Raw genomic sequence first — 24,326 nt, 5'->3', positions numbered from 1 at the left:
CGTCAACATGAACACGACAAAAAAAAAAAAAAAAAAAAGGTCTGAGTATTGGATGTCTAATACGCCTCATAATTCCTCAATTTCAAAATCCATATTTGGTATAAAACAGGACATTTGTTGTAGTTAATTATGATTTAGTTCGACCAATTCTAAATATTTATGTATTTAAAAAGAAACAATTCAGGAGACGATGTAGACAACATAAAAGACTTGGCCTATTTCGAACAAACTGGACTAGATCGTTTAGTTGTTAATTAGGCCACTGTTTTTAAGAGCAGTTTTTAAGTAAAAAATGTCTCTGAATACTAATATATATATATATTTTAAGTGTATATATTTCACACAGTTCACTGTGTTTTTTCCCGTTTCCTTGACGAACTGACGAGCAGGAAAAAAACATCAAGCATCTTATGATTTTGAAAAGAGCTACGTGGTGACAAAAAAGTAGCTGGTCCTTAGTCAAACACATTTCAATGGAGACGCTTTTTATAACATTGTAACCTATACTATATGTAGAGACGTTCATTCATTAACGATTTAAATTAAGGAGTAGGCCTACACTGTATAAAGTGCACTGGTAAAAAAATCAGCTTTACAACAATTAGTTTTTTCCGCATACTAAATTTAGGTCTACTTTGATAAACTAACAAACATCTAGCCTAATTGAAGTTGAAGTAGGCTAGATATTGATAAAATAGCCTACCAATATAACAATATTGCAAACAGGCTACATTAATGAACATATAGTATGAATAAAACAAATTGTACTAAAATTGAATTCACTGAGTCCAGGAGATAGGAGCTATTTTCGGCCTCAGTTCAGCACCTTAAGACAACAGCTCCGATGTCGAACAGTCTACTTGACTGACCGCGCCCATCTAAAATGCACAAACGCACAAAGATAGTCGAGGAGCGTGACAGCGTGAAAGAAAAGCCAATTCATTACCTAAAAACCAGAAATTGTTGTTTTTAACTGAACTGCGGATTTAAGATACAGAGATCGTCCCATTTTGCTTTCTGCCTCTCTAGAGTTCCAGCTAGGCTTAGTGAAATATGGTGCAAAAACGTTAAATCAATATTATATATATATCAATTTACACACACACACGTTTTGTTTGTAAAAAAAAAATCCCATGGGTTCATCCCATAGGCGTAATGGTTTTAATTCTGCACAAACTGTATATTCTATGGCCCTACACCAACCCTACACCTAACCCTCACAATAGGCTATATATATATATATATATATATATATATATATATATATATATATATATATATATATATATATATATATATGTATATATGTATATATATATAGAATGAGTGAAATAGTCTACACAAACAATGCATTCCATTAGATTAAACACAAATGATAATGGAAAATTAACCTTCACATTTTCAGAAATTCAGCATGCAATGACTGTTGCAAAAGCAAGAGCTCTCTCTACACTTTCTGGTATGCAGATGTTTCAAACAACCAAGTCCATTTTCTGTATAATGTCATTGTTATGAAAAGTAAAAAAGGACCTGGAATCTATAGGATCTGGAACGATTCCTTTTCATTTCACTTCACATTCCAGCATCTGTTACATTGATAGGATAGCTTGCCTTGAACAAACGAACATAAACCTGCTTTTGCAGTCAGCAAAGTGGTAGGTCACCACCTAGTGGTGGTTTTGATGTATCGCCATTTACCTCGTAGTTCACAGAAGATACAAAATTATGCCAAGCTGTTATATTGACCTCTTTTGTATTTTTAGATTTTATTTAGGCTATAAATTAAACTTCCTATAGGACTTCTTTCCCTGATAACGATAGACGTTAGATCTGAAGAGCGTTCTAGAAGAATTCTACACTTTGTTTGCTGAAACCAGAAGTAAAATGACATTTCATTTTCAAAACTTTGAATATAATAAATTTAAACTCACATTGTAAAAACTACCTCATGTTGTACATATATAGCCGATATAGGCTAGTTTTTAATAAGTTTAGGTGTAATTTTGCAGTTGCCCTGCAGGTGACTGCATGTCTGTCTCTTTGTGCACTCGTAGTATTAGCTATTTTCAAGTTCTAATATATGAAGCTTTAAGGAAAAATAATATTTGAAGCAGCGTTTCAATTAAGCGATCTACATAACCATATAAACATATTATTATTAGGCAATAGACCTATTATTATTAGGCAATAGACCTATTATTATTAGGCAATGTGAAACACGGACCACCACAGCTCTTGCCTTAACGCAAGTGTGATGCACTGAATACTTAGGATACTTGAATATCAAATTCAACAAACTGTTAGGATATATAGACATACTCAATTGAACAACCTTCTCACAGAGGTAGCCTACTTCTTCAAATACAAATAGCCTACTGTTTTGCTAATGCAAAAAAAAAAAAAAAAAAAGGAATATACTAAGTTTTACTAATCAGCAAGTTGCTTTTATCAAGACATGACCAATATTTGAAACGTTTAGATGCATTAGTCATAAGACATAACCTACACAGTTTATAAGGGCACAATAGTAGACTTGGACAATAAATAAAACAGCAGCAACAACAAACACGACGACTACCTCTCCATCCAGTACGACAAACAAACAAACAAACCTCTTTTTAATTGAAAAAATGTCTGCAGTATTACATGACATCAAAGATGTTCGACAGTAGCCCATTCAAAACAAACAGATTGCTTACCATTCAGTGTGTCTGTCGGTCGACGAAAGCAAGAAACAGAGAGCAAAAAATACTTCACAGCTCTTCGGAAAGCTTCTTTATCATCTCATAGTGTGCCAAACAAGATGAGCAGTTCTCTCTTTACTGTCAGCCAATGCAATGCTAAATTCAATGGTAGCGAATGTAGAATATTACCTTTAAATTAAAAGACAATTAATGACCGAAATTTTGGAAAGGCGGAGGTAAAAGAAGGCTAGACAAAGCAAGGTCAGGAGAAGAATGCAGCTCTATTTTGGGTAGGGATGCATACAAAAAAGTAAACGTTCATGTGGCCTTAAAACACGTGACCAACTGGTAGCCAATAGGAGCGAGCGGCAGCTCATAAAGTTGTACGGCAAAGTAGTAAATTTTCATAAACTACAACAGATTTATAGCTTCTCTAGGGAAGAGGACAGAGGTGGGGGCTGGTAAAGCAATGTTTGCAGCCAGGCGCCATTTTACAAAGGATGAGCTCATTGAAAAAGTAACTATAGATTTATCCGAATTACATTTAAACAGGCCCAACTAAACATTATTAACATCAGTTGTTGAATTGTTATTATACTGCTAATAATGTAACCCCATAAACACCGACTTAAATCAATATAGTATTGCTTAAATATAGTTAATTATAATAGGTTAATAATAAAAGTCTCCATATATATATATATATATATATATATATATATATATATATATATATATATATATATATATATATATATATATATATATATATATACTAAAAATAATTAAACATTTTTATCAGAGAAACGGACCACAATATTGACAAACGGTTTTACTTTAAAACGTAGGCCTATGTTTAACACTTACAATCTAAGTCAACTAAAGATAAAATATTTTATATTATTTAGTTGTAAAGCTGTCATTATACGACCAATGTTCTTTGTGCCCACATTACCACTGTGGGTGTTTTTATATGTTCCCAGAATTTAGTGACTTCATACTAATTCTAATGAAGCAATAAATATAGGCTAATATTGCCATTTGAATTATGCTACATGTTCACATTATAACATCTAAATAGTGTAAATATACATAGCCTACTAGTTTTCACATTAGTTTGACATTAGTTTTCACATCCATGGCTTTGTGACAAATAATCTACAGGAAGTCAGCCCCATATGCAAAAAAAAAAAAAAAACGTAGGCCCTATTTTTTTTTTATTTTTTTTTTAAGTAAATAAATGTTACGTGAATCGCGACTATTTACAAGCTGTTTTACTTGGTATAGGCGAATGCTTGGAAATGTTTAAAGTATTCAAGGGAATTCATTATATGTAGCACACAAGCCACCCAATAATATCAGTTTTGTGCTTTACTACAAAGTCTCAGCCTTAATGTTATGATAAAATCAAATGTCTTTTACGCTCTTTAATTTGTAGTGAGATCATTCGCCTCAGTTCAAGCTGCATATGAATCAATGATATTTTCCTCTTTAGGCTAATATTTGCAGCGCGATTATGGGTGGAACTTTCACATTAACTTCACCCAATAAAACATTATTTCATTATCGTACTTTTGATTTCATTCTTGAAATGTCATGACGGAAATCTTATTTATTTAATTATTTTTAAATGTGGCACAAAAATGCTGCTGCATTTTTTTGTCACAGCGCCTGAATAAATAAATGAATAACTAACTATAAATAAATAAATAAATAAATGGGAGGGGATATTTTTTTTATGTGTTAATAAACTAATGTTCAATGTTGCAAAAATTAAATTGACAAACCTGACTCCAATCTCCTCATTGGAAGTGCCTTAGAAAGGCATCTTTACAGATTACATAATGAAAGAGTTTTTGTTTTCGATTTAAATATTTCGTTTTAAAATCGTAATTTAAAGCATTTTATAGATACATTTATCATGTCTGTGAAGCGCTTTTGCTCAAGACCAAGACAAAAGAAAGCACAACCGGTTTCTTTTCCTTATTTTACAAAAGCACAAGGTGTTGATAGTGCACACAAATAGAAGTGGACCCTTTCAGTTCCGTATGATGTTATACTCTTACCTTTATGGGAAAGAAAACATTTTTAAGTTTCCTGTTATTAATTTTTTTTTTTTAAAAAAAGCTCTCGTTCCCAGAACTTTTATTTTTATTTTTTTATGGTTTGTTTTTAGTTAGCCAGGAAGGTTTAACGGAAATAGAACAGTAGCTTTTGGTTTTTAGAACATTATTCTAACCTTTCCCTAACATTATTATAACATTTCTCTATCCTCTTTAGTATTATCACCCTGCCTGTATGTCAGTAATCATCCAGCACACCGACCTAGTAGGCTATAGTATAGTTTTTGGTTCCTGTTTGGTTACTAACAATAGGGAAAAGTTCTTTTTAGGTTTTTTTGCAACCATAAAATAACGTTCCCAGAACGTTGCCAGAGTTGTTATTTTTAAAACAACCTAAAAATAACTTCGTTACGTTCCCTAATGGTTAGTTTTAGGTTAGTTTTTGAAAAACTATATTTCCAGCGAAAACGTTGCAGATGTTTTTGTGTAACGATATACATAGCCCTGAAATAAAAATTGTTAATTTATCATTTGAAAGCAGGATTAAGCATAGAGTGAAAACAGAAATCATTAGGCCTTCATGGGTTTGTTTCATCTTCATTTAAGCTACTGCGCGCCTCTGATTTGCAGGCGCTGCTCCAGCTGTAGAAACTGTAGCTACACTTCGGTGGTAAGAAATGAATGTACTGATATCCTACTTTAAGACTTTTATTCTATTTTAATATTTGCAAAAAACCTAATATTTTATAAACCATAGCCTACATTGTGTGAAGTCATTTTTATTTGGTGATGACGAAAAAATCTGGCTATTGGCCTACCCCCTAATGGACGGATCTTATTTAATCTTATATGTGATAGTTGATGTGCTCTGATTATTTTTATTAATTAAATAATTTATTAAAAACAAGATGTTTTGTACAAATAAGGCGTTCATACGGATAATTCCATAACATTAGGTTAAGGTTGTGTGTTTGCTGGGTATGATGAAGGTGGCGTCAGCACCAAAACAAGCTTCAGAAACGCCCTCCATCACGCGCCGACACCGACGCCCCGTGTGAATGTACCGTAATGAACGTATCCTAAGTCTCAAGGTATTTATGCATTTCTTCATAAACTACACGATTGCTTCTAGAAGAGACGTGCTGTGACGTTTTATTAATTAGGGCGACGTCACTGCTCATCATGACTAGTTAAAATCAATCTTAGATTTGTATTAATTAATTTATTATATTATGAAAGCTTATATGACTTTGAGCTCGTAGACCTTGTTCAGCAGTTACAAGAATACAATATACACCGAGTAATTAATTACTATAGAGCCGAGACATTAAAACGTTTACGACTTCACACATGCATGAAGAGCTGCATCAGTAGTTTAAAAGGATGTAGGCCTAGTTGCAGGACACGTCTCTGTAGCCTCTGACACTAGATACACAACAAGCTGTTTCAAATAAACGTAAAAGTCATACCTTAATTCCCATTTGAAGATTCAAAGTCGGGAGGTTTTGTCCGTTCATGCTTGCTATATGAATTTGGGGCGGGAGATGTCCAAGTCCTTTCTAAAGCCCCGATGATCCGCATCTTGACCGCGTCACGTGTAAGCAATATTTTAGAAACAGTCATTTCCTCCTGTAGTTTCCTACACACATTGTACGCAAAGCCACAATTTTTGGCCAGTGCTGAAGATCAGTGAGTGAGTGCTCGCTGCATATGACCAAGACATTCCAGTTTAATTCTATTTCATATTCTTTGTCATCCTGCTGAGTTGTCGTGCAGGAATCCTCGGTGTCGTTTTTACGAGCCAGGGTGATATACAATCCCATTATAGCCGGAGTTCATATTAAATCCCACTTCTCTGGCATTGGGCCCATGAAGTCACATGGTCACTCCGCAAGCACGTTAGCAGACGTTGGTATTGCTTTAGCTTTTTCATCAGCTTTTAAGAACAGTAATTCTTTTTTGTTAAAGAATAGAGGCTACTGGACGTTAAACAAAATCTTATGTAAGGAACATTATTAGACTAACTCTGTCACATCCAGTTTCCGAATAAAACACAGGGTAGTCCTAATTATTGAAAGTAGGCCTACATTTAGGCCATTTTAAATTAAGAGATTTAAAAAATAAAAAATAAATATATATATATATATATATATATATATATATATATATATATATATATAGCCTATATATATATACTCAAAAATAGTTTACATTTTTAAATTTAATAAATTTATATATTCGTGTTTTTTTGTTTAGCTTAAAGATGTTTACATTGATAAATCAGATTTAGATATACTCTAAAAGCGCTGGGTCGAGTCGGTTATTTACACAGGACAGCACTGAAGTTAAGGCTTTATATTTTTTTCGACGTCACTTTACCAACATGAATATAAACATGGGTTTCCATATAGGCATATTAGCCTATTTTTTTCCCCAGTCCGCCCAACTGATACCAGTAGTATTTTCACAGATGCCAGTGCATTTTTTTTTTTTTATTTCATTAAATGTTATTATTATTTTATGGACTTTAAATAAATGTGTCTGTCTTGTTACTAAGTTAAGATTTCCATTACCATTTAGTAGCTAAGTGTAATTTTGGGTATGCATAATTAAACCCACTATTAATTAATTTGCACATTTTGTATAATTCATTGCTGGGTTAGTATTGATCCAACACGAGTTCTTTATAGAATTTCCCCAGTTGCGGAATTAGGCTACAAATTTTTTTGCGGGTCAGTTTTTAAAACAGCGATTTACATCATAAAACGTCATAAGAATACATCGACTTCACTCACTCCACACACACACATATAGCTATATGTATTATGCATTTAGCAGACGCTTTTATCCAAAGCGACTTACATAGCATTCAGGCTAACAATTTTTCCTAACGTGTTCCCTGGGATACGAACCCCCCAACCTTGGCTTGCTAAACCAATGCTCTACCACTTGAGCTTAATGCTACTTTAATGCACACAACTAATTTAACTTAACTAATTTAAATTCGAGACCGTTATAGCTATAAACCAGACATGACTTCAATTATTTTGCTTCAGGGTTAAAACGTACATTGTAGCTAATTATTGCTTTACATCTAACAATGGTTTGATAATGAAAGAAAAAGAAGGAACAGGAGGCATAAAGATTATTAATTATTTAATTATTATTATTATTTGTCATTTCAGACAAAAATTTAACTAATGAAGACTTAGAAAGCGGGAACAAATTAGCTATCGGAAATACGTGCAGAGACATTCAAACAGAGTCGCGATTTTTAGGTTTTACTGACATCAAGTGGTCAGACTGTATAACAACGCAGATAACTACTTTTCCGACAGTGTGGTTTAGAAGTCCACGATAAAACAATGTGTTATGGGCATTTGTGCAAATGAAACCAAGAATATGAATGATTTTTATTAATTTAATCGATATTGCTTTAAAGCTTCTGTAAATTTTGCACCGACACCTTCATTTCGTCGTGTAAGTCAAATTGCAATCAGAAGCCAATAAAAATAGATTATTTCCGCTGTCTTTTTGTGCACGTAATCGAGTCTCTCTGAAAGCGAAGGGTGAGTGAAGAAAAAAAAAACACCTCTCCAAATGGGTGTCGAGCCTCTGAAAACGGTCTAATTGTGCCTGGACGGTCATAAAGCCATTGAAACAGGAATGCCAGTGTCTGTTGCCGTGTCTGCTATTCATTGCCTTGTCTCCGTGGTGAGGACTTTCAAGTCAAAGTCCCCCGCAATACCTGTGCCACTTATGCAAGTAGGTTATATACAATAATATAGCCGTATATAATATAAAACAATCATATTTACATTTCAATGTTTGTATGTTTTAACAGACATCACGTTGAGCAAAAGCATCTCATCATGGATGTAAATACTATATCTGCTTTTTTTATTTCCACAGATTCGAATGCATGCGTTGCTCATTGGCCCCAGCTGTCGAGTCCTATAATATCTCTGTTGTGTTGCTTTCTCTCGCCTCGCAGCGCTTTGCACACCATAAACGGTTATAGCAGTAATTGTCTTTTATGACAGCATGCAGCCAACAACCTCATCTGCCAGACGGTCTACGGGCCAGAGTACAAACTCGCCCAGCGTAACCTGGCCTCAGAACACATTCCTCAGGTCTGCCATCTCCTGGTATGGGTAAAATAAATTATTGTTTTTATAAGAGTGAAACAATTTTTTTTTATTTACATCTAAGGATGTTTTACGCTCTTTTTGTAAAATAGCGACTGCAATTCGATATGTTAATAGCCTTAAATTAAACCAATGTAGAAAAAATATATATAAAATAACAAAAACAACAATTTTACAGAAATGTAAATTAAATATTTATTTTTCCATGATGAAAATACAACTCTATGAAAAGCATGGAAATTACAAGATATTCACACACTCACAGAATTAGGCTAAATGTTTACATACACGTAATTTAATACATCGTTCTCAACTTAATTGTTATTTAAAAGGTCACGAGGACTAGGGAATTTAAGGGAGACTTTTTTGAAGACATTAAATACTTGTATTATTCAATAAATAAAATCACAAATTACATCTGAAAAATGTAAGCAAACAAAACAAAAACTAAGTAAACTAACAATATGAGATGGCCAACAGACCATGAGGTATTTGAAAAGTTGCCTACAGTGTTTACTACTTTTTTTTTTTACTTGGCCTATTCCCTGAAGTTCACGTACTTCACCCAATATCACATCGGCTGATAATGGCGTGAACATTTTGGTCGATTCAAAACAAATAGGTAGGCTAAAGTGACTAGGTGTTGTAGTCACAATTGTCAATACAAAACAATTTCTAAGGACAAATACAAAAACGAAATAATTTCTAAGAGTACATGATATCATATCTCCTCAAGTATATTAACTGAAACCTGGAAACACAGAACCGAACATAGAAAACTCTAAATGTGCGGCCCGAAACACACACTGATAATGCTGACAACTGAAGAGGAACAGTAAATATTTCAGACATGTTCATTATTTACTAATAAATTTGGTCCAAGTGAAATACATAATTTTAAATACTGCGTCAGCGAGTATTTAAACATAGGCGACGTCTGAAAAATAGAGTTGTGTCGTATTTATAAAAATCGGAACCACTTATGACAAACAAATAGCCTAATCCATTTTATCGAAGTACTGGATCCCAAAGTAGGCTACTGTTCCTTTAAGAAATGCTTGAATAACACAATACATTTTTTATTTCAGGGATGGATCTTCACACATCCTCACCTACACGACTTGCATCTTAGTCGTCCTCCTTATATCTTGGTTTAATTTTTTCATCTTCATCCTGCGGTTTTGGAACCAAATTTTGACCTGCCTCTCCGTGAGGTTCAGAACACGGGCGACCTCGTACCGCCGGTCGCGCGTGAGGTAACTGTTAAATAAAAACTCTTTTTCCAGCTCAAGGATCTGGTGCTTAGTATAAGGGCATCGTTTTTTACGCGTCGAGCTCGCGTGTAGCCAGTTGGACACAGGATTGTCTGGGGAAAGGTAGAGGGAAGGGATTAAGGGAATGAGGGTTTCGAAATCAAAAGCGAGTAGAGAATGATTTTAACACAATATCCTATATATATAAAATCCAGACCATGGTATAAATTAAATTATTTAAGCATTTAACTAGAATGAGAATGATGTTAAAACGCAGGCATTTATCAATAGTGCTTAATATAGCTACATTTTATATAATTGTACTCCTAATTCCCACCATTTGGCCAGCCTTACCTGGATGAGCGCCCGGTTTCTCCTCTACATCGCCTCCCTTGTCAGCAGTCCGGCCTGATACGGTCTCAGTCTCGGTAGAACATCCTCCGTTAGTGAAGACTCCAGAAGGGAGTACGGAATGTGAACTGGCCTCTGTGTCGTTATCATTCGTTTTATTTGTATCAGGTTTGGCATGATAGTGCTGATGGATCGTCGGTACCTCAGTTAGTGGCAGCCCACATGCAGAGTCCAAAAGCCAAGACTGCACGTAATCCCCAGCTACTGGTGGTTGCGTATGCGGCTGATACACTGACGGTACACCTCTGGAGTAATGCGTTGGGATGTGGCCCCAACCCGAGCCACCATAAACGGGTTGCTTTGCCGGGAATATGCAGGGACCGAGCTCTGCACGGTCTGTCGGTAGAACGGAGGGCCTGTGCTGACTGGGTCCTGAACCTGAGAAGAAACTATTCTCCTCGTTGTCCGGCATAAAAAGAGAGTCAACATAATATCCTGTCAGAGCTCCGGATGTCGACATGGCCGGGACGCACTCTCGTAAATACACACACATAAAAACACACACACACACATACAGTAACACGCTCACAAAATAACAATCTGTGAAAATGAGGAGGCAACTTTCCCCTCACAAAACACCATTCAGCTAATAAGTTGAGAGCAACTGCCATTTGATTGGTTAAAGTGCACACGTGACCATTGGAACAAAAAAAGAAAAAGAAATGTAAGGAATTTCTGTAGGCTTAAAAAAGTGTTTTGCTTTTAATCCTCTCCTGTAAATACAAACATCGAGCTACATTAAGAAATAAATATGGGCATGTTTACAAATTGTAACAAAACACACACACACATACATATATATACATATATAGTATATATACTCTGAATTTGTTTAGTTTCAAGATTTAAAGCACAATACCAAGGTTTGTTATTTACAAAATGTCATGCATTCAATCCTTTCTGCAGATAAACATCATGGACAGGAGTCAGAAATGCATGTATTCAAACTGTATCTATACGACAAATCGAGAAGAATTTGATATGGAACGGCTTGTTTCATATACTGCACATAATATGTGTTCTACTTGTTAGCTGTGCGGTTTTGGTTTTGATATTCTAACCATTAAGATAAAATAGCAGTACAGTGTACATGACGACTTGGAATCACATGGGAAGCTATACCGTGGTCAGCTACATTTTCACTTCATGGTTAGCAGCAAGCGGCTACTGCTTGTATATTACCAATATCAGTAGCATCCCAGTAGAAAAGCATGTTCTTTAGGATATAAAGACTAGTTTATTTTCCAGAATATACTGTATTTTCGCATTTATTGCAGAAGAATTGGTCCAAAATATATATAGCTACGTCGCAGCAAAACAGAAGATTCAAATGTCTCAAAGTATTAATTCCACAAAAAAAAAAATATGATTTGTAATTTGTACAATTTGTAAATTGTATATTAATCTGCTCAGTCGAAAAGACTACATCAAAATAGCTATGACATTCAAAGTGACTTGGTACAGAATAAAAAGCGCCAATTAAATAGGCTATTAAAGTCGCCTTAACACGAATACTATTAGAAATAACAGAATATAGCAAATTAGCCTACTAATTTACCTAATTATTATTATTGATAATTATTATTATTATAAATGTTATGTTGTACGCTTTATTCGGCAATCATTTGCCATAAATGGATTCCATTTATGTATCGTTTTGATATAAATTATGTTTGCAAAAAAAGACTTTTCCTATAATATATGTAGCCTAGACTAACGGAAATGAAAGCAAAATAAAATTAATTAAAATTAATCTCAAGTAAAAACAAGTAAATAGCATTAACAATTTTAGTCAGGTTTATTTTCATCTGACATTTACAGACAAGAAGATATAAAGCACAACTGCTCAGTAAAGTAGTCTCGTTCAACAACGAAAAATGTGTTTTTAAATAATTAAATAATTGTTCACTCTGTTTAATAATCCATCAGTCATTATCAGAAGGATTTTACTATTTTACAGCAGGAACAGCTTAAAAAAAAAAAGAAGAAGAGAGAGACGGAAACAGTATGGCCCTTTTGAGGCCGTAAACTGCACCAGGGTGTTTGTTAACACAACCAAGTTTTACTGTAGGCGTTATTCATGCTTTTTAGGCACAAACAAATTCGCTTTAGCTGTACTGGAGAGCCACCATAAAGCCAATCTTTTCTTTTGTGTTCAGCCACTTCTTACGGCGCCAGGCGGAAGCTGGGAACGCAATTTCTCGAGCTCAGTGACACGCCACCGAGGTTGTTGTTGCTTACAGCAGACAAGACTCGATTGCCGTGTATTGGACGTAACCGAGGCCTTGTCTGACTACACGGAGTTTAACAAATCAGTGTCTACATTCAGTCCGAGAAATGAAAATATCAAACAACTTATACGGCGATTGTGTTAAAAATACAATTTCTGAAATAATAATGAATACTTTTTTAATATAGCTATATATGAGAACAAAAAATATTTGGGATTGCTTCGATGTCCACTAGGTGAAAAATAAGTAGATCTTGGATTACGGACGAGTGGAACTGGGGCAATTAAGACAGTTTCATGTTGCTGAGTTTAAATATACAATCCCAACAACATGAAACTACCTAAACCACTCAACAGTCTGCTTTCGACTCTTCAGACAAAACAACTGCTATCAAAACAAATCGTCCGCATTACCTTTCATCTAATCTTTAATATGCATTTTCTATCAAACAACATGCATTTTTGTAACAGCCAAGCCTTTCGGAAGTCATATCACTATCATTCATATCAGAATATAATGTTACCTGTGTTAATTTGATTTAAATGAAACTCGTTTCCATCGCCTGAAATCCGGACGTCTTCTTTCTTGCCTCCTTCCAGTCTGTACTGATGGTAGTCACTGAGAAAAGTGAGCCTCATAAAGTAGCCAGCAATAAAATGCCACAAAAGCAGACAAAACTCGTCATAATACCACAGTGTCTGTACATGTTGTTGCCCCTTCGCTGAAGTATGCTTATTGTATATTTCTGTAATGTAAATTTCACTGCAAAACGAAGTTAGATTTAAAAAAAAATATAGAACATAATAGGCTACAAATTTACAACACTACCTTTTCACAGCATAACTCAACAAAGGTCATGTAAGCACAAATGCAAAATATACACACTGGAAACCAACATTATTGGTTTAAGTTTGGACACATACACAAGCACATTCTTTATCCGGTGCTAGAACACTAAATCATTAGTTTTTCTGTTTCGTCGCACAGAGGTTTCATACTTCGTAGTTCAAGGTAGTTTTAATTTAAAGATTAGATAGATAGATAGATAGATAGATAGATAGATAGATAGATAGATAGATAGATAGATAGATCTACACGCATCGCCTTTGCAAGTAGCTTATATGCTGAAGGGCTACATAGCCAGGAGATCTGTATAAAAAATAAATTGTATTCAATAAATAATTTAATTTTCATAATTCTTGAATATTGCGTATTAGGGTTAAAAGAATAAAGAAAAATCAACAGCCTGCATACAATTGTTATTTTAAAAAAAGTTATAAATGGCAACATAATCAAGGTGGTCAACTGTTTCTTTTGCACAATGTTAACATTATAAACACAGCCTACCAGACATGGAATGGCAAGAATAAAGCGAAATCATTCTGAACGAAAATTAGGAAACAATGTGTATAAAATTATACTGTATATATAAACATATGGCATAGAATAAAGCCATCATTAAAAAATAAAAATCCTAATCGTGACAGACTTCGAGGATTATTTCTGATTATTTTTGACTTGCCTGTCAGATGCACACTGTGGCTGATTTCTAGGCGGCGCTGCTGAGTCATGTACATCTTGTAGAATGTAAAGGTTATACTTCTCCAGCTCTAAGGCTTGTTGTTTGGTGTAAGGACAGCGCTTCTTCCGGAAAGTCTTCCGTTTGCCAGTTTGCTGAACAGTATCAGGATAGCACATGTAGGCTATGAGTAAAGCGAGTGACAGCAAAATTGGGCTGCATAATAAAATAGTTTTATGGTCCATAATTAAAAGCGGTGTTGTTTCAGACGTTTGGTTTCAAAAAACACAAAGTAACAATATTTGAGATCACTGTCTGAAAAAAAAAGAAGAATATCGAAATCTTGCCGTATAGGCCCCTCCCTCCCCCTCTCTCTCTCTCTCTCTCTCTATATATATATATATGTATATTGATAGCCTTTCGTTTTTTTTTTTTACTGAGCCATGCATATTCTATTATATGGTATTTTATGTTTATGTTGTCAAAGAGTAATTTTCTGTCACTAAATGTCTGAATATATAGGCCTAGTACTTACATTTAATTTCAAATTAAAATCTAACATGCTATTTAGCTATATTGTATATTCTCTACATCAGATGAATACATACATTGCTTTAAATATGTAAGTAATAAATTAATAGTATTAAATATACATTAAAGACCAGACCTAAAACAGACCTTACCTTTGCCTCATTACACCAAGCAAGTAGGCCTATGACATATATCCCGAATGTGCCACCTGTCCTGTTTTTTGTTTGTTTTTTTTTAAGTCGTTGTCATCCGGCGTACAGACAACACTAATATCACCTCTACCTTTTTTGCTTGATAATAGAGATGTTAAAGTCTAAATAGGCAGCCTCGACGTCAGATGGCCTGTATCCCTGCAAGTTACTATCGGAGCCTAGCACAAGCCCGAGTGGCTAGATGCTACTTTAGTGCATATCCGCTGCTCGATCTTCTTTGATGTCCTGAGGACAGAGGCAAAATATATTAACACGAGCTGCTCCAAACCACATCGCCACGCTGATCACAGTTAAGGTTTGAGCAGCCACATTTGTCTGAAGTTTTGCTGGGTTGTGAGTAATGTCGCTTTTCAAAGTAAGATGCCAAACTCCATTAACTGATGCTTATCTAGCTGCCAGGTTTAGTCCGCTTATTATTTAGGCAATCCAAAAGGCACTCACTCCATTTTGCGCGAACACTTCCCACGCCTTTACCGGGAAGTGTTTTGAGGATAGTGTATGAAAAAGCTCATTGGTGGTCATTTACTTCGTTTGACAAGCTGGGTGTACTGAGGTGTCCTCGTTCAATTCAGAGCACGTTTCAACCAGTTAGAACATGGCAACACAAAGAGCCACACCCCTCCAGGACTGCGTCACCTGTCTGTAGGCTATAGCAGCAACATTTGCTGTTTCATAAAAGACGCTAAGAAAAGATGGGATTAAAGTACAAAACCTGACTTGAGAGAGAGAGAGAGAGAGAGCTTTTAGAATAGAGCTTTTAAAGATCTATTTTAGATTGACATGTTTTAATATATATATATATATATATATATATATATATATATATATATATATATATATATATATATATATATATATATATATATTAAAACATGTCAATCTAAAATAGATCTTTAAAAGCTCTATTCTAAAAGCTCTCTCTCTCTCTCTCTCTCTCTCTCTCTCTCTCTCTATATATATATATATATATATATTAAAACATGTCAATCTAAAATAGATCTTTAAAAGCATTAAAAACACTAAATTAAAAGTTAAAATCACTTAATCAAATTAAAATAAATAATATAAAACACACATTTAACTCATTCGAGGGCTGTATTATCAAGCTTAAATTTGATTTACAGTAACTGCTATCATAAAAATACACTTATATGCAGTATTCAAATTCTACTTGTGTCACATTTAATGTCCAACAACAAATATTTTAGCAGAATGCATATTTTATTAAAAATTATTGCACTAATGTTCTATTTCGTTCCATCGGTTTAGCGCTCGTTCGCCTGTGCAAGCCTCATCCACTCCTGACAGCGCAATGGAAATATTTGCATGACTTTCCAACTTTTACAAATGAAAAATATACCTGTGACGTGTCACTTATGTACTGAGAAAAAACACAATGAAAAAAACACAATGACTCAAATTAAACAGCACAAATATCCGATGTTTGCCATGGTGGATCGATTTGATCCATGATAGATAATAAGGGCTTTATAAGAATAAGCCTGCGCTTGAAATTAACTTACTCACTGAACCTTGATCGAATTAGTGAGATAATTGGATGAACTTAAATCATCTTTTATGAAACAGCTTTACTTCCAATTGATTTTTAAGGTTTTTAAGTCAGGTTTTGGACTTTAATCCCCGCTTTTCTTAGCTTCTTTTATGAAACAGCCTCTGATGTGGAACCATGTCCGTATAGCCACCTATGAGATCACCAAGATCCAGATCTAGGTAAATTTTTCATTGTAAAAAATATGTGTTCTCTAAATGACTGATCTGTTGTTTAAATCTCCTCTGTGTCTGCAAGTATTATTATGTTTAGACAGTTTGCAAGAAGAATGTTTAGCGCCCGTTTAAAAATGATTGCTTTGAGATGCTGGTGGAGTGAATGATGCTCCAGAAAGCCAGTGAGGGCGCGGGCGCAGTAGTTTCATCCTCAGAAGTCACGCCCACGGACCGTTGTCTGGTGCATATGGGACACAAAAGTGGAAACTCTTCAGGAGTGTCTAAGTCGTCATCGGATTGGTTGAATTCTACAGGATTTCCTGGAGACGTGTGTGTTGCATTTTTTTGTTTTGTCCAGAAACAAAGATGCATATGTTTGTGATGACAAACCCCTTCATAAAAGAATAAAGCCATGGTGTTTACAACTGTGACCATGAGCGCTTATCAGGTTTAACTACTGGAGTTTCAAAAGTATGTGAAATATTTAAAGTTCTTGTCACAGAATCTTTAAAATACTCACAGAGTTTTACACACTGGTCTAATTATTATTTTTCACACCTAGAAACATGACGATGAACAAAAAGAAAAGTGATTGGTTGTTAGACATGTCTGTCAAACAGCCTCATGGGCGGGCCTTAGCATGAATTCTTAGCATGGAAACTAGCATCCGCCTGTTGCCAGATCCAAATATTGTATGCTGTTTTGAATTGTCTTTTTTACTTAATTTGACACTTTACAAAGTTAATAGAGCGTGAGGTTAGCGAAATCGTTAGCTTACCTTATTTACCAAAGATTTGAACTAATCTCGGTTTATTCATTTATTTTTCTGGTTTTATTTGTTGTCATAGGGACATCTGGCAACACTGCAATGATCGTCAGAACTGAAACTGACAATAGTCAAAAAAGCCAACATGTTTTTGCTGACAGGATATTATCTGTCAGAAACGTTATCTACGATGTACCATATAACAATAGTGCAGAGATCTGTAGAAGGTTACAGAATAAAAATAATAATTAAAAAAAAAAAAATGCAAACGCCATGAAGATGCTATTTCATTGGTTATTGTAGTTAAGTTTTAACAAAGTCATGCTAACAACATTCATAAGAGCATTAGTGAAGGTTATCGTCTAGCAATGGTTATTGATGAAAACTATAACAGTAATCGGCGTATGTATTGATGAATGAATAATGAATAAAAAGTGTAGGCAACCTGTAATGGTGCAATATGACATAATTTAACAATGCTCATTCCTCCAAAACAGAAAAAAAAAACATATTTCACAAGCATCTACATGTCTGTCTTTTTTTAAAGTGTTTAATGAGTATGGGGGTCTATTATTAGCACAATTCTTAACCCCACCCCCTCACTAATTTTCAAACCAAGGCTAAGGCCACGTGTGGAATGACTTGCGCTATGCGCCATTCTGCCTCAACCATGTGCATGTATGACATTGCGGGTTGCCACAATGGTTTTTTACCCTCAATGTTTGTAAAATACACAACGTTTTAAAAAATGCATTAAAATTCGAATAAACAAGGCCTATATTAACAAGCAAATACATTTTCGAATTTAAAACATACAGATCGATATTTAGTCAGTTTATCAGCAGCCTACGCGTTAACGTCAAAACATGTTAATTCTTGACTTAATTTTAAGTATTTGTAGAATTATGTCTGAAACAAAATAACACTACTGCCATTTCCCACATAGGCTACCCTTTATCTCTCTCGATATTTTAAGTTGTGTTTTTTAACAGCCTAATATAAATAAGATCGATCTAACCCATATTTACCTTTTATGAAGTTAATGTAACAATTTAAGTGATTTAAGGAACTGTGGGCATTAAAATAAATACAGCTGGCTGGTTATATTTCATATGCAATTTAGTTATTATGTCTATACTTGCCAAAGGTGAAATGCTAAGCTAAATAAACTCAACCCTTTTATTTCCACGTTTCTTTGTTCCCAAGTTTGAGTTCGATGTAAGAGAAACTCAAGAACAGAAATCTCACATTTTATAATTATCAGCGGAAGCATTTATTTTGCACTAGAGACAAATAGTCCACACACACTGTAACACTACCCGTCCGTCTGCTCTCACCTCTTCTGGCTGTAAGTCCTAATGCGGAAAGGCACAATTATGTATCACAATTACAAACATAATTTTAAAGTATATAATTAAATTTTTCAGCGGGAGAGAAAAAAGAGCTGTTCAGACAGCATAGTCACTGTTCTCCAGTTAATGTTAATCATCGCTTACAGCTCGAATGAACGATGTGCGTCATTATTAGACCAATTAATCCTTGATTACAGCTGGCTATACATTTTTGCAAAGAAAAATATATAATATATTTTATATATTATATATTTGCTCAAAGATATAAGCGAAAACGTCTTTGGTAAAGCCTTAATGGATTTCTTAGTCGACAGAGCATAGTTCGTTTGCCATAAACTTTAATTCAGTGGTAAACGTGAATTTTTAATACCCTCATATTTTACAATATAATTTTCAATATAATAAGAACAGTGGACATTTAATGCGTGTTCTGTTCCAGACGGTTTAAGCTGTGGAATGTTTTAGTGACTGTCTGAATTGAAGGCAGTACGGTTGGAACACCTGTAGGGAATTTGGTATGTTTCAACCTAAAATAGTTCCCAATAATAGACTCTTTATTGACCATATTATATATATATATATATATATATATATATATATATATATATATATATATATATATATGATCAAACATCAAAATATATATATATGTATGTATAGCTTTTGATGTTTGATGTTGCCTCAAAACATCAAACAACAATATGACATTCAAACATTTGAGTCTGAAAATATCTCCTGTTCAATCAATGATCCACGGCCATGACATTGATCTCACGAGTGCCTCCCAATGGAGGCCATTTGAACCTATTCGTGGGACAGTTCTGGTTTTAGTCAATATGTAAATAGAGAAAGAATTAAATTAAATAAAAAATCAATAAGTAATAACAAAACATAAAACTGAGAAAACAGCACTACGCACGGCAGAAAACCTTTAGTGTGAAATTAATCCAAGAGGCAGAAAGTACGAGCATTTCTGAAAGCAGCCCGTCAAAATCTCTTTGCCTCTGTCCCCTTGGAACTGTGTCTAATAACCTTGGTTCTCAGACGGTTTATGACACCACACTGCAATTGCCCAAATGCTCCAGACACAGACAGCTTTTATGGTCGTGTTGCTGAAGCAACAAGGAGGATGTCCCCGTAATTAGGCGGATATTCCTCACCGCCTCAAAGGATGCGCCAGCCAGGCCATGTCGCTCTGCAGCAAGCAACCATAAAGCTCAGTCTTTCTTTCCCCCTCTCTCCTACTTTCTTTCTCTCTGCCACTGTCTTAGTTTATTGCTCTTACGCTGTCATATATGAACACTACGAGTACAGCCATAAACATTCAGATGATAACTGCAAATAGTAGCCTACTGTAACCACTGTGACGGTAACACTAAGGTAACAATTGTTTCTTATTATGGTCCAAGGGAGATCTTAAGAAAAAGAAGAAAAAATAAAACATTGCTTTTATATATATATATATATATATATATATATATATATATATATATATATATATATATATATATATATATATATATATATATATATGCACATAATGTGCAAGTGTATAGCCTACTCATGCATAAAACATATGTACACAATTATATATTTGAAAAGAAAACGGTGCAGGCTACTACAAATATTGTGCCCCTTTAATTATTTAATTTACTACAAGTAAAAGTAAATGTCATAAAGATGATTTTCTGGATTACAATCAGCCAAACCATAGCGGTGCAGAATAGAACATGGGCGAATAAGGTTATTGTTAAAACGTTATTTCTTAAGCCTGAAAGAGTCCACTTCATAAAGATGACCAATTTCGAGTCCAAAAATGTTTATGAGATTCACCTAGATTGCATGTTCTCCTTTGGGTCAACCTCACTGTCCGTTTTATTTCTGTTGTTCACAGAGTTTGCAGCAAGTGAAAACTTTGGATGATCAAATTTTAGTCCGTACACAATTTGTGTGTAATGAGTCGTTTACATTCCCGAGAGACGGCCGTAGAAGAACGTATTATTGCTTAAAGACGTTCACTAACAACGACGGATGACAATTATATTTGGTGGCAAATCGTATAAATAATTTGGAAACTGGGATCAGTCACGCTAACATTATAGCAGTTTTTTTATATATATATATTTGGTCACACCAAAGTCATTAGGCCAACCTGTAGACTACAACATTCCTCCACAACAATGAACATGCCATACGAATGGCTTGTCAAAAGCATTTTCTTGTTTAGACCCAAATATTTCATCCTCGCATATAGTCCATAACATCTGCAAGCGGAATAGTCCACGTTCAGTGTGTATCACGAGCTCTTAATTAAATAATTTCTGTTCGACAAAAATTGTGTACATTAATCTATCACGAGCACAAACATCCCTTATTTAAAATGTGAATTTCAATGTCCTATATGCTCTCAATAAATGTATACACGTGAATGGGTGCCTTGTCACGAACTTGAAGTTAACCGCTGAGAGTCTGTTTAAGCTCTCCTATGTGATCTCATTACTGCAGCTGTAGCATTGTATCTGTTGTTATTTCCTTGCCCTAAAGCAGTGGGTTGGTACTGTAGTACTGTAACCGGTCCCGATTTAGTTTCTTTTCCTTCATCCGCCGGTTCTGGAACCAAATTTTCACTTGGCGATCGGTGAGGTTAAGCATCCTTGAGAGCTGAAGTCGTTTCTCTTTGTTGATGTACACGCTGAAGAAAAATTCCCTCTCGAGCTCGCGGATTTGAAATTTTGTATAGGGACATCTCTTCTTGCGAACCCTGGGTCCACCTTACAGAAAATGACCAATAAACAAATGATCATCATTACTCCAAAGGGTTAGATGATTTAAAATAGGATTATTAGGCTATATAGCCTATATAAAAATAAGTTGAATAAGTTAGTAGCCTACAGTATACGCAATACTATCTATCTATACATCCATCTATCTATACATCTATATATGCAGCTGTCTAATTATCTATTGATTACCATTGTTAAGGTCAATAAATACAAAGACAAATTTAAATCTAAAGTTTATTTAGGCTACAAACAACATATCTTCTATCTTAAGGGTTGCAAAATTTAAAATATATGTTTTTATAGACTACCAGCATATGACAACGTATTTTTACTTAAAAAAATAACATGCATTAATTACCTTAGAATAACTAAGTCGCTTGTGACTTTGACTGTTGTAAACAATCCTGTGAAATCTCCGCGTCCACTTAAATAGATTTTAAAGTTCAAGTTAAAAATGCGCAAGCTTTGAGTCTTTTCATGGCCAATTTCAATTCCAAGCACGTGATTCTCACAGTTTACATGTAGCCTAGGTTTTGTTGGGGAAATCTCAGGCCCTCCATAAAGCTTATACGCTTATAAAACAGCATATAAAATTTTTAACAGGAGAACGCAAGATTGCAAACTTTCTCGCATGACAGTCTCGCTGAGCTCATACTTACTGCTTGCACCACTATTCTTTTCCTCGTTGTTTCCGGAAGAAGACTCGGGACTACTGGTCTCCTGTCGCTCCTTTCTTTCGGATTCGGAATCCGGAGCGGGCGCTGGCGCTGGCGCTGGCTGTTTGCTGGAGTGCATTTTATCCCTCGCTGCATAGTCGCTGTTCGCTACACTATCCGAACCTCCGTAGGCGGTGTCAAAAAACTGGTCAAATGCTTGAGGAAGCACCCCGTTTCTTCCAACATTGCCGTAGAAATTGGACGCGGATGTCGAGTTCGATGCGTGAAAATACGCAGATGCATTATTCTTGGGGAACATTTCACCGACTGTCGTTGTTGCTGGTAAACACTCCCTGTGTACTATGTCCTCCGACGGATAACACTGAGCCAGAGGACCCCTGTGAGGCCATTTACTGGACGCGTCAATAGCATAGTCTCGGAATGTAACCTCCCTGACGTGCTGTACCTGAGGCAGGTTAGAGGAGTAAGAGTAGGTAACTGGACGAGAAGACGGACTTTGGGAAAGGAAAGAGGGCAACGTGGAGAAATCAGCCCCCGGAACGTAATACGTGCAGCTGGGCAGATACATGTTGGACCCAACGGAAACCCTCTCGTCAAAATCCATCATTGTACCCGCGCAGCTTCTAGCTTGGGCTAGCGAGACCTATACGCAACGCCCACAACATAGCTCTCATGTGCGCGTGCCTTTTACCCGAGTTGTAGGGGTATCCGCGAGGCAGAAATTTTGAGACGTAAGATGACGTGGAAATCCATCTCTATCCAGTCCAACCGAGGCCAGGATCACGTGGTCTAGAAAAGAAATGGAAAGATCCTCGCTCACTTGTTTTGTTATATTGACAGTGAAAGATAATTAATGGCATATCCAAACTGTTTAACGAAGTTCAGACTGAATTACGAATTAATTTCTAATTGGTTTGCGAATAGGCCTAGTTTGTGAAAATTAAAACAATTTTCTGCTGCTGAACATAAATAATTTGTAGCCTACTTTTTTCGACTATTATTTTTAAATGTCGTTTTAAATTTACAAATATATGTTATGAAACTAAATTCTAAATACAAAGTCTTGACAAATTAGGCTACTCTAGTCTATTCTTAGAAGTTTGTAAGTCAAAAACACAAGTGTTAGCGACTTAGGCTAAGGCTTGCGAGCGATCAGTAGCTACTGTCTATCATAACATCATCTGCATTAAAAAAAGAAAATGACTGTGGCTTTTACATGTAACCCAGTCTTCTTATAAAACACTACCGTACATTTAAAATATTTGCTGTAGGCCTATACCTTTCAGTCTTTCAGTCTTACACCTTACATTTTTATTGTCATTATTAAGTTATTTCACACAAAATGCATATGATGATTAATCATTATGCTTTGATGATCAGAATACATGATGAACTCATTATAATAATTAGGTTATTGCTTCTCCGGTAAAATTTTGCAATACAAAATCATCCTAAATTGAATTCACACGACGAACTAGCTACATTCAGAAAGTAAGTATTTTTTATTTATTTATTTATTTTTTACTTTCACTGGAATTAAGTAGCCTACTATAGAAAACAGTTTGAGTTTTGAACATCCTGAGAATACATGAGTTTGGTTTTTAAACCTGGATTAATAGGCCTCACTTTTCCACAATACATAACCCTTAAACCCCTTGCACCCTTAGTGCCTCCGAGGAACGCACAGGAAGGTCTAAGATATTGTGATGATATTATTCTTTTATGCTAATATGTTCTCCACGAAAATTGGCACAATGATAAGGTGCAATACAAAATCGGTGGCCCCAAGACTAGACGCTCCGCCTCTTTGTCAACTCAAGACAAATTCTGCGCCATGTGCTGCAAAGCTTTCAGCAGTAATTTGGGGACACAACGGAAACCTGTGATGGGTCACTGGAAAGCAGAGATTTTAATGCAATTTGTAACTTCCAAATCACAAAATTTACACAAAATAATAGTTAAAAATAAAGA

The 24,326-nt window shown here is 35.1% G+C and overlaps 2 protein-coding genes across 2 annotated transcripts; both read right to left on the bottom strand.

Moving 5' to 3' along the window:
• Positions 1-9,065: 9,065 nt before the first annotated feature.
• Positions 9,066-13,093, bottom strand: LOC113120066 (homeobox protein Hox-A9a). Its single transcript, XM_026289918.1, has 2 exons — positions 10,503-13,093; positions 9,066-10,261 (listed from the first exon to the last, which is right to left on the bottom strand). Exons 1-2 carry the CDS (start codon positions 11,050-11,052, stop codon positions 10,008-10,010), a joined length of 804 nt encoding a protein of 267 aa, XP_026145703.1. The 5' UTR covers positions 11,053-13,093; the 3' UTR covers positions 9,066-10,007.
• A 7,363-nt stretch (positions 13,094-20,456) lies between these two features.
• LOC113120062 (homeobox protein Hox-A11a) lies at positions 20,457-23,369 on the bottom strand. The gene is made up of 2 exons (XM_026289908.1): positions 22,338-23,369; positions 20,457-21,666 (listed from the first exon to the last, which is right to left on the bottom strand). Exons 1-2 carry the CDS (start codon positions 22,960-22,962, stop codon positions 21,434-21,436), a joined length of 858 nt encoding a protein of 285 aa, XP_026145693.1. The 5' UTR covers positions 22,963-23,369; the 3' UTR covers positions 20,457-21,433.
• Positions 23,370-24,326: the final 957 nt, after the last annotated feature.

Source organism: Carassius auratus, chromosome 19 (assembly GCF_003368295.1).
Source record: "Carassius auratus strain Wakin chromosome 19, ASM336829v1, whole genome shotgun sequence".
Lineage (NCBI taxonomy): Eukaryota > Metazoa > Chordata > Actinopteri > Cypriniformes > Cyprinidae > Carassius > Carassius auratus.
This window is presented reverse-complemented; position numbering and strand designations above follow the sequence as displayed.

What these genes read in the sequence shown, in the direction of transcription:
- LOC113120066 (XM_026289918.1), bottom strand. Translation starts at nt 11,052, where the DNA reads ATGTGTGTGTATTTACGAGAGTGCGTCCCGGCCATGTCGACATCCGGA. An exon ending in GAAACCGGGCGCTCATCCAG is followed by an intron (nt 10,262 to 10,502) that starts GTAAGGCTGGCC and finishes ACCTTTCCCCAG; the next exon opens with ACAATCCTGTGTCCAACTGG.
- LOC113120062 (XM_026289908.1), bottom strand. Translation starts at nt 22,962, where the DNA reads ATGATGGATTTTGACGAGAGGGTTTCCGTTGGGTCCAACATGTATCTG. An exon ending in AAAGAATAGTGGTGCAAGCA is followed by an intron (nt 21,667 to 22,337) that starts GTAAGTATGAGC and finishes ATTTTCTGTAAG; the next exon opens with GTGGACCCAGGGTTCGCAAG.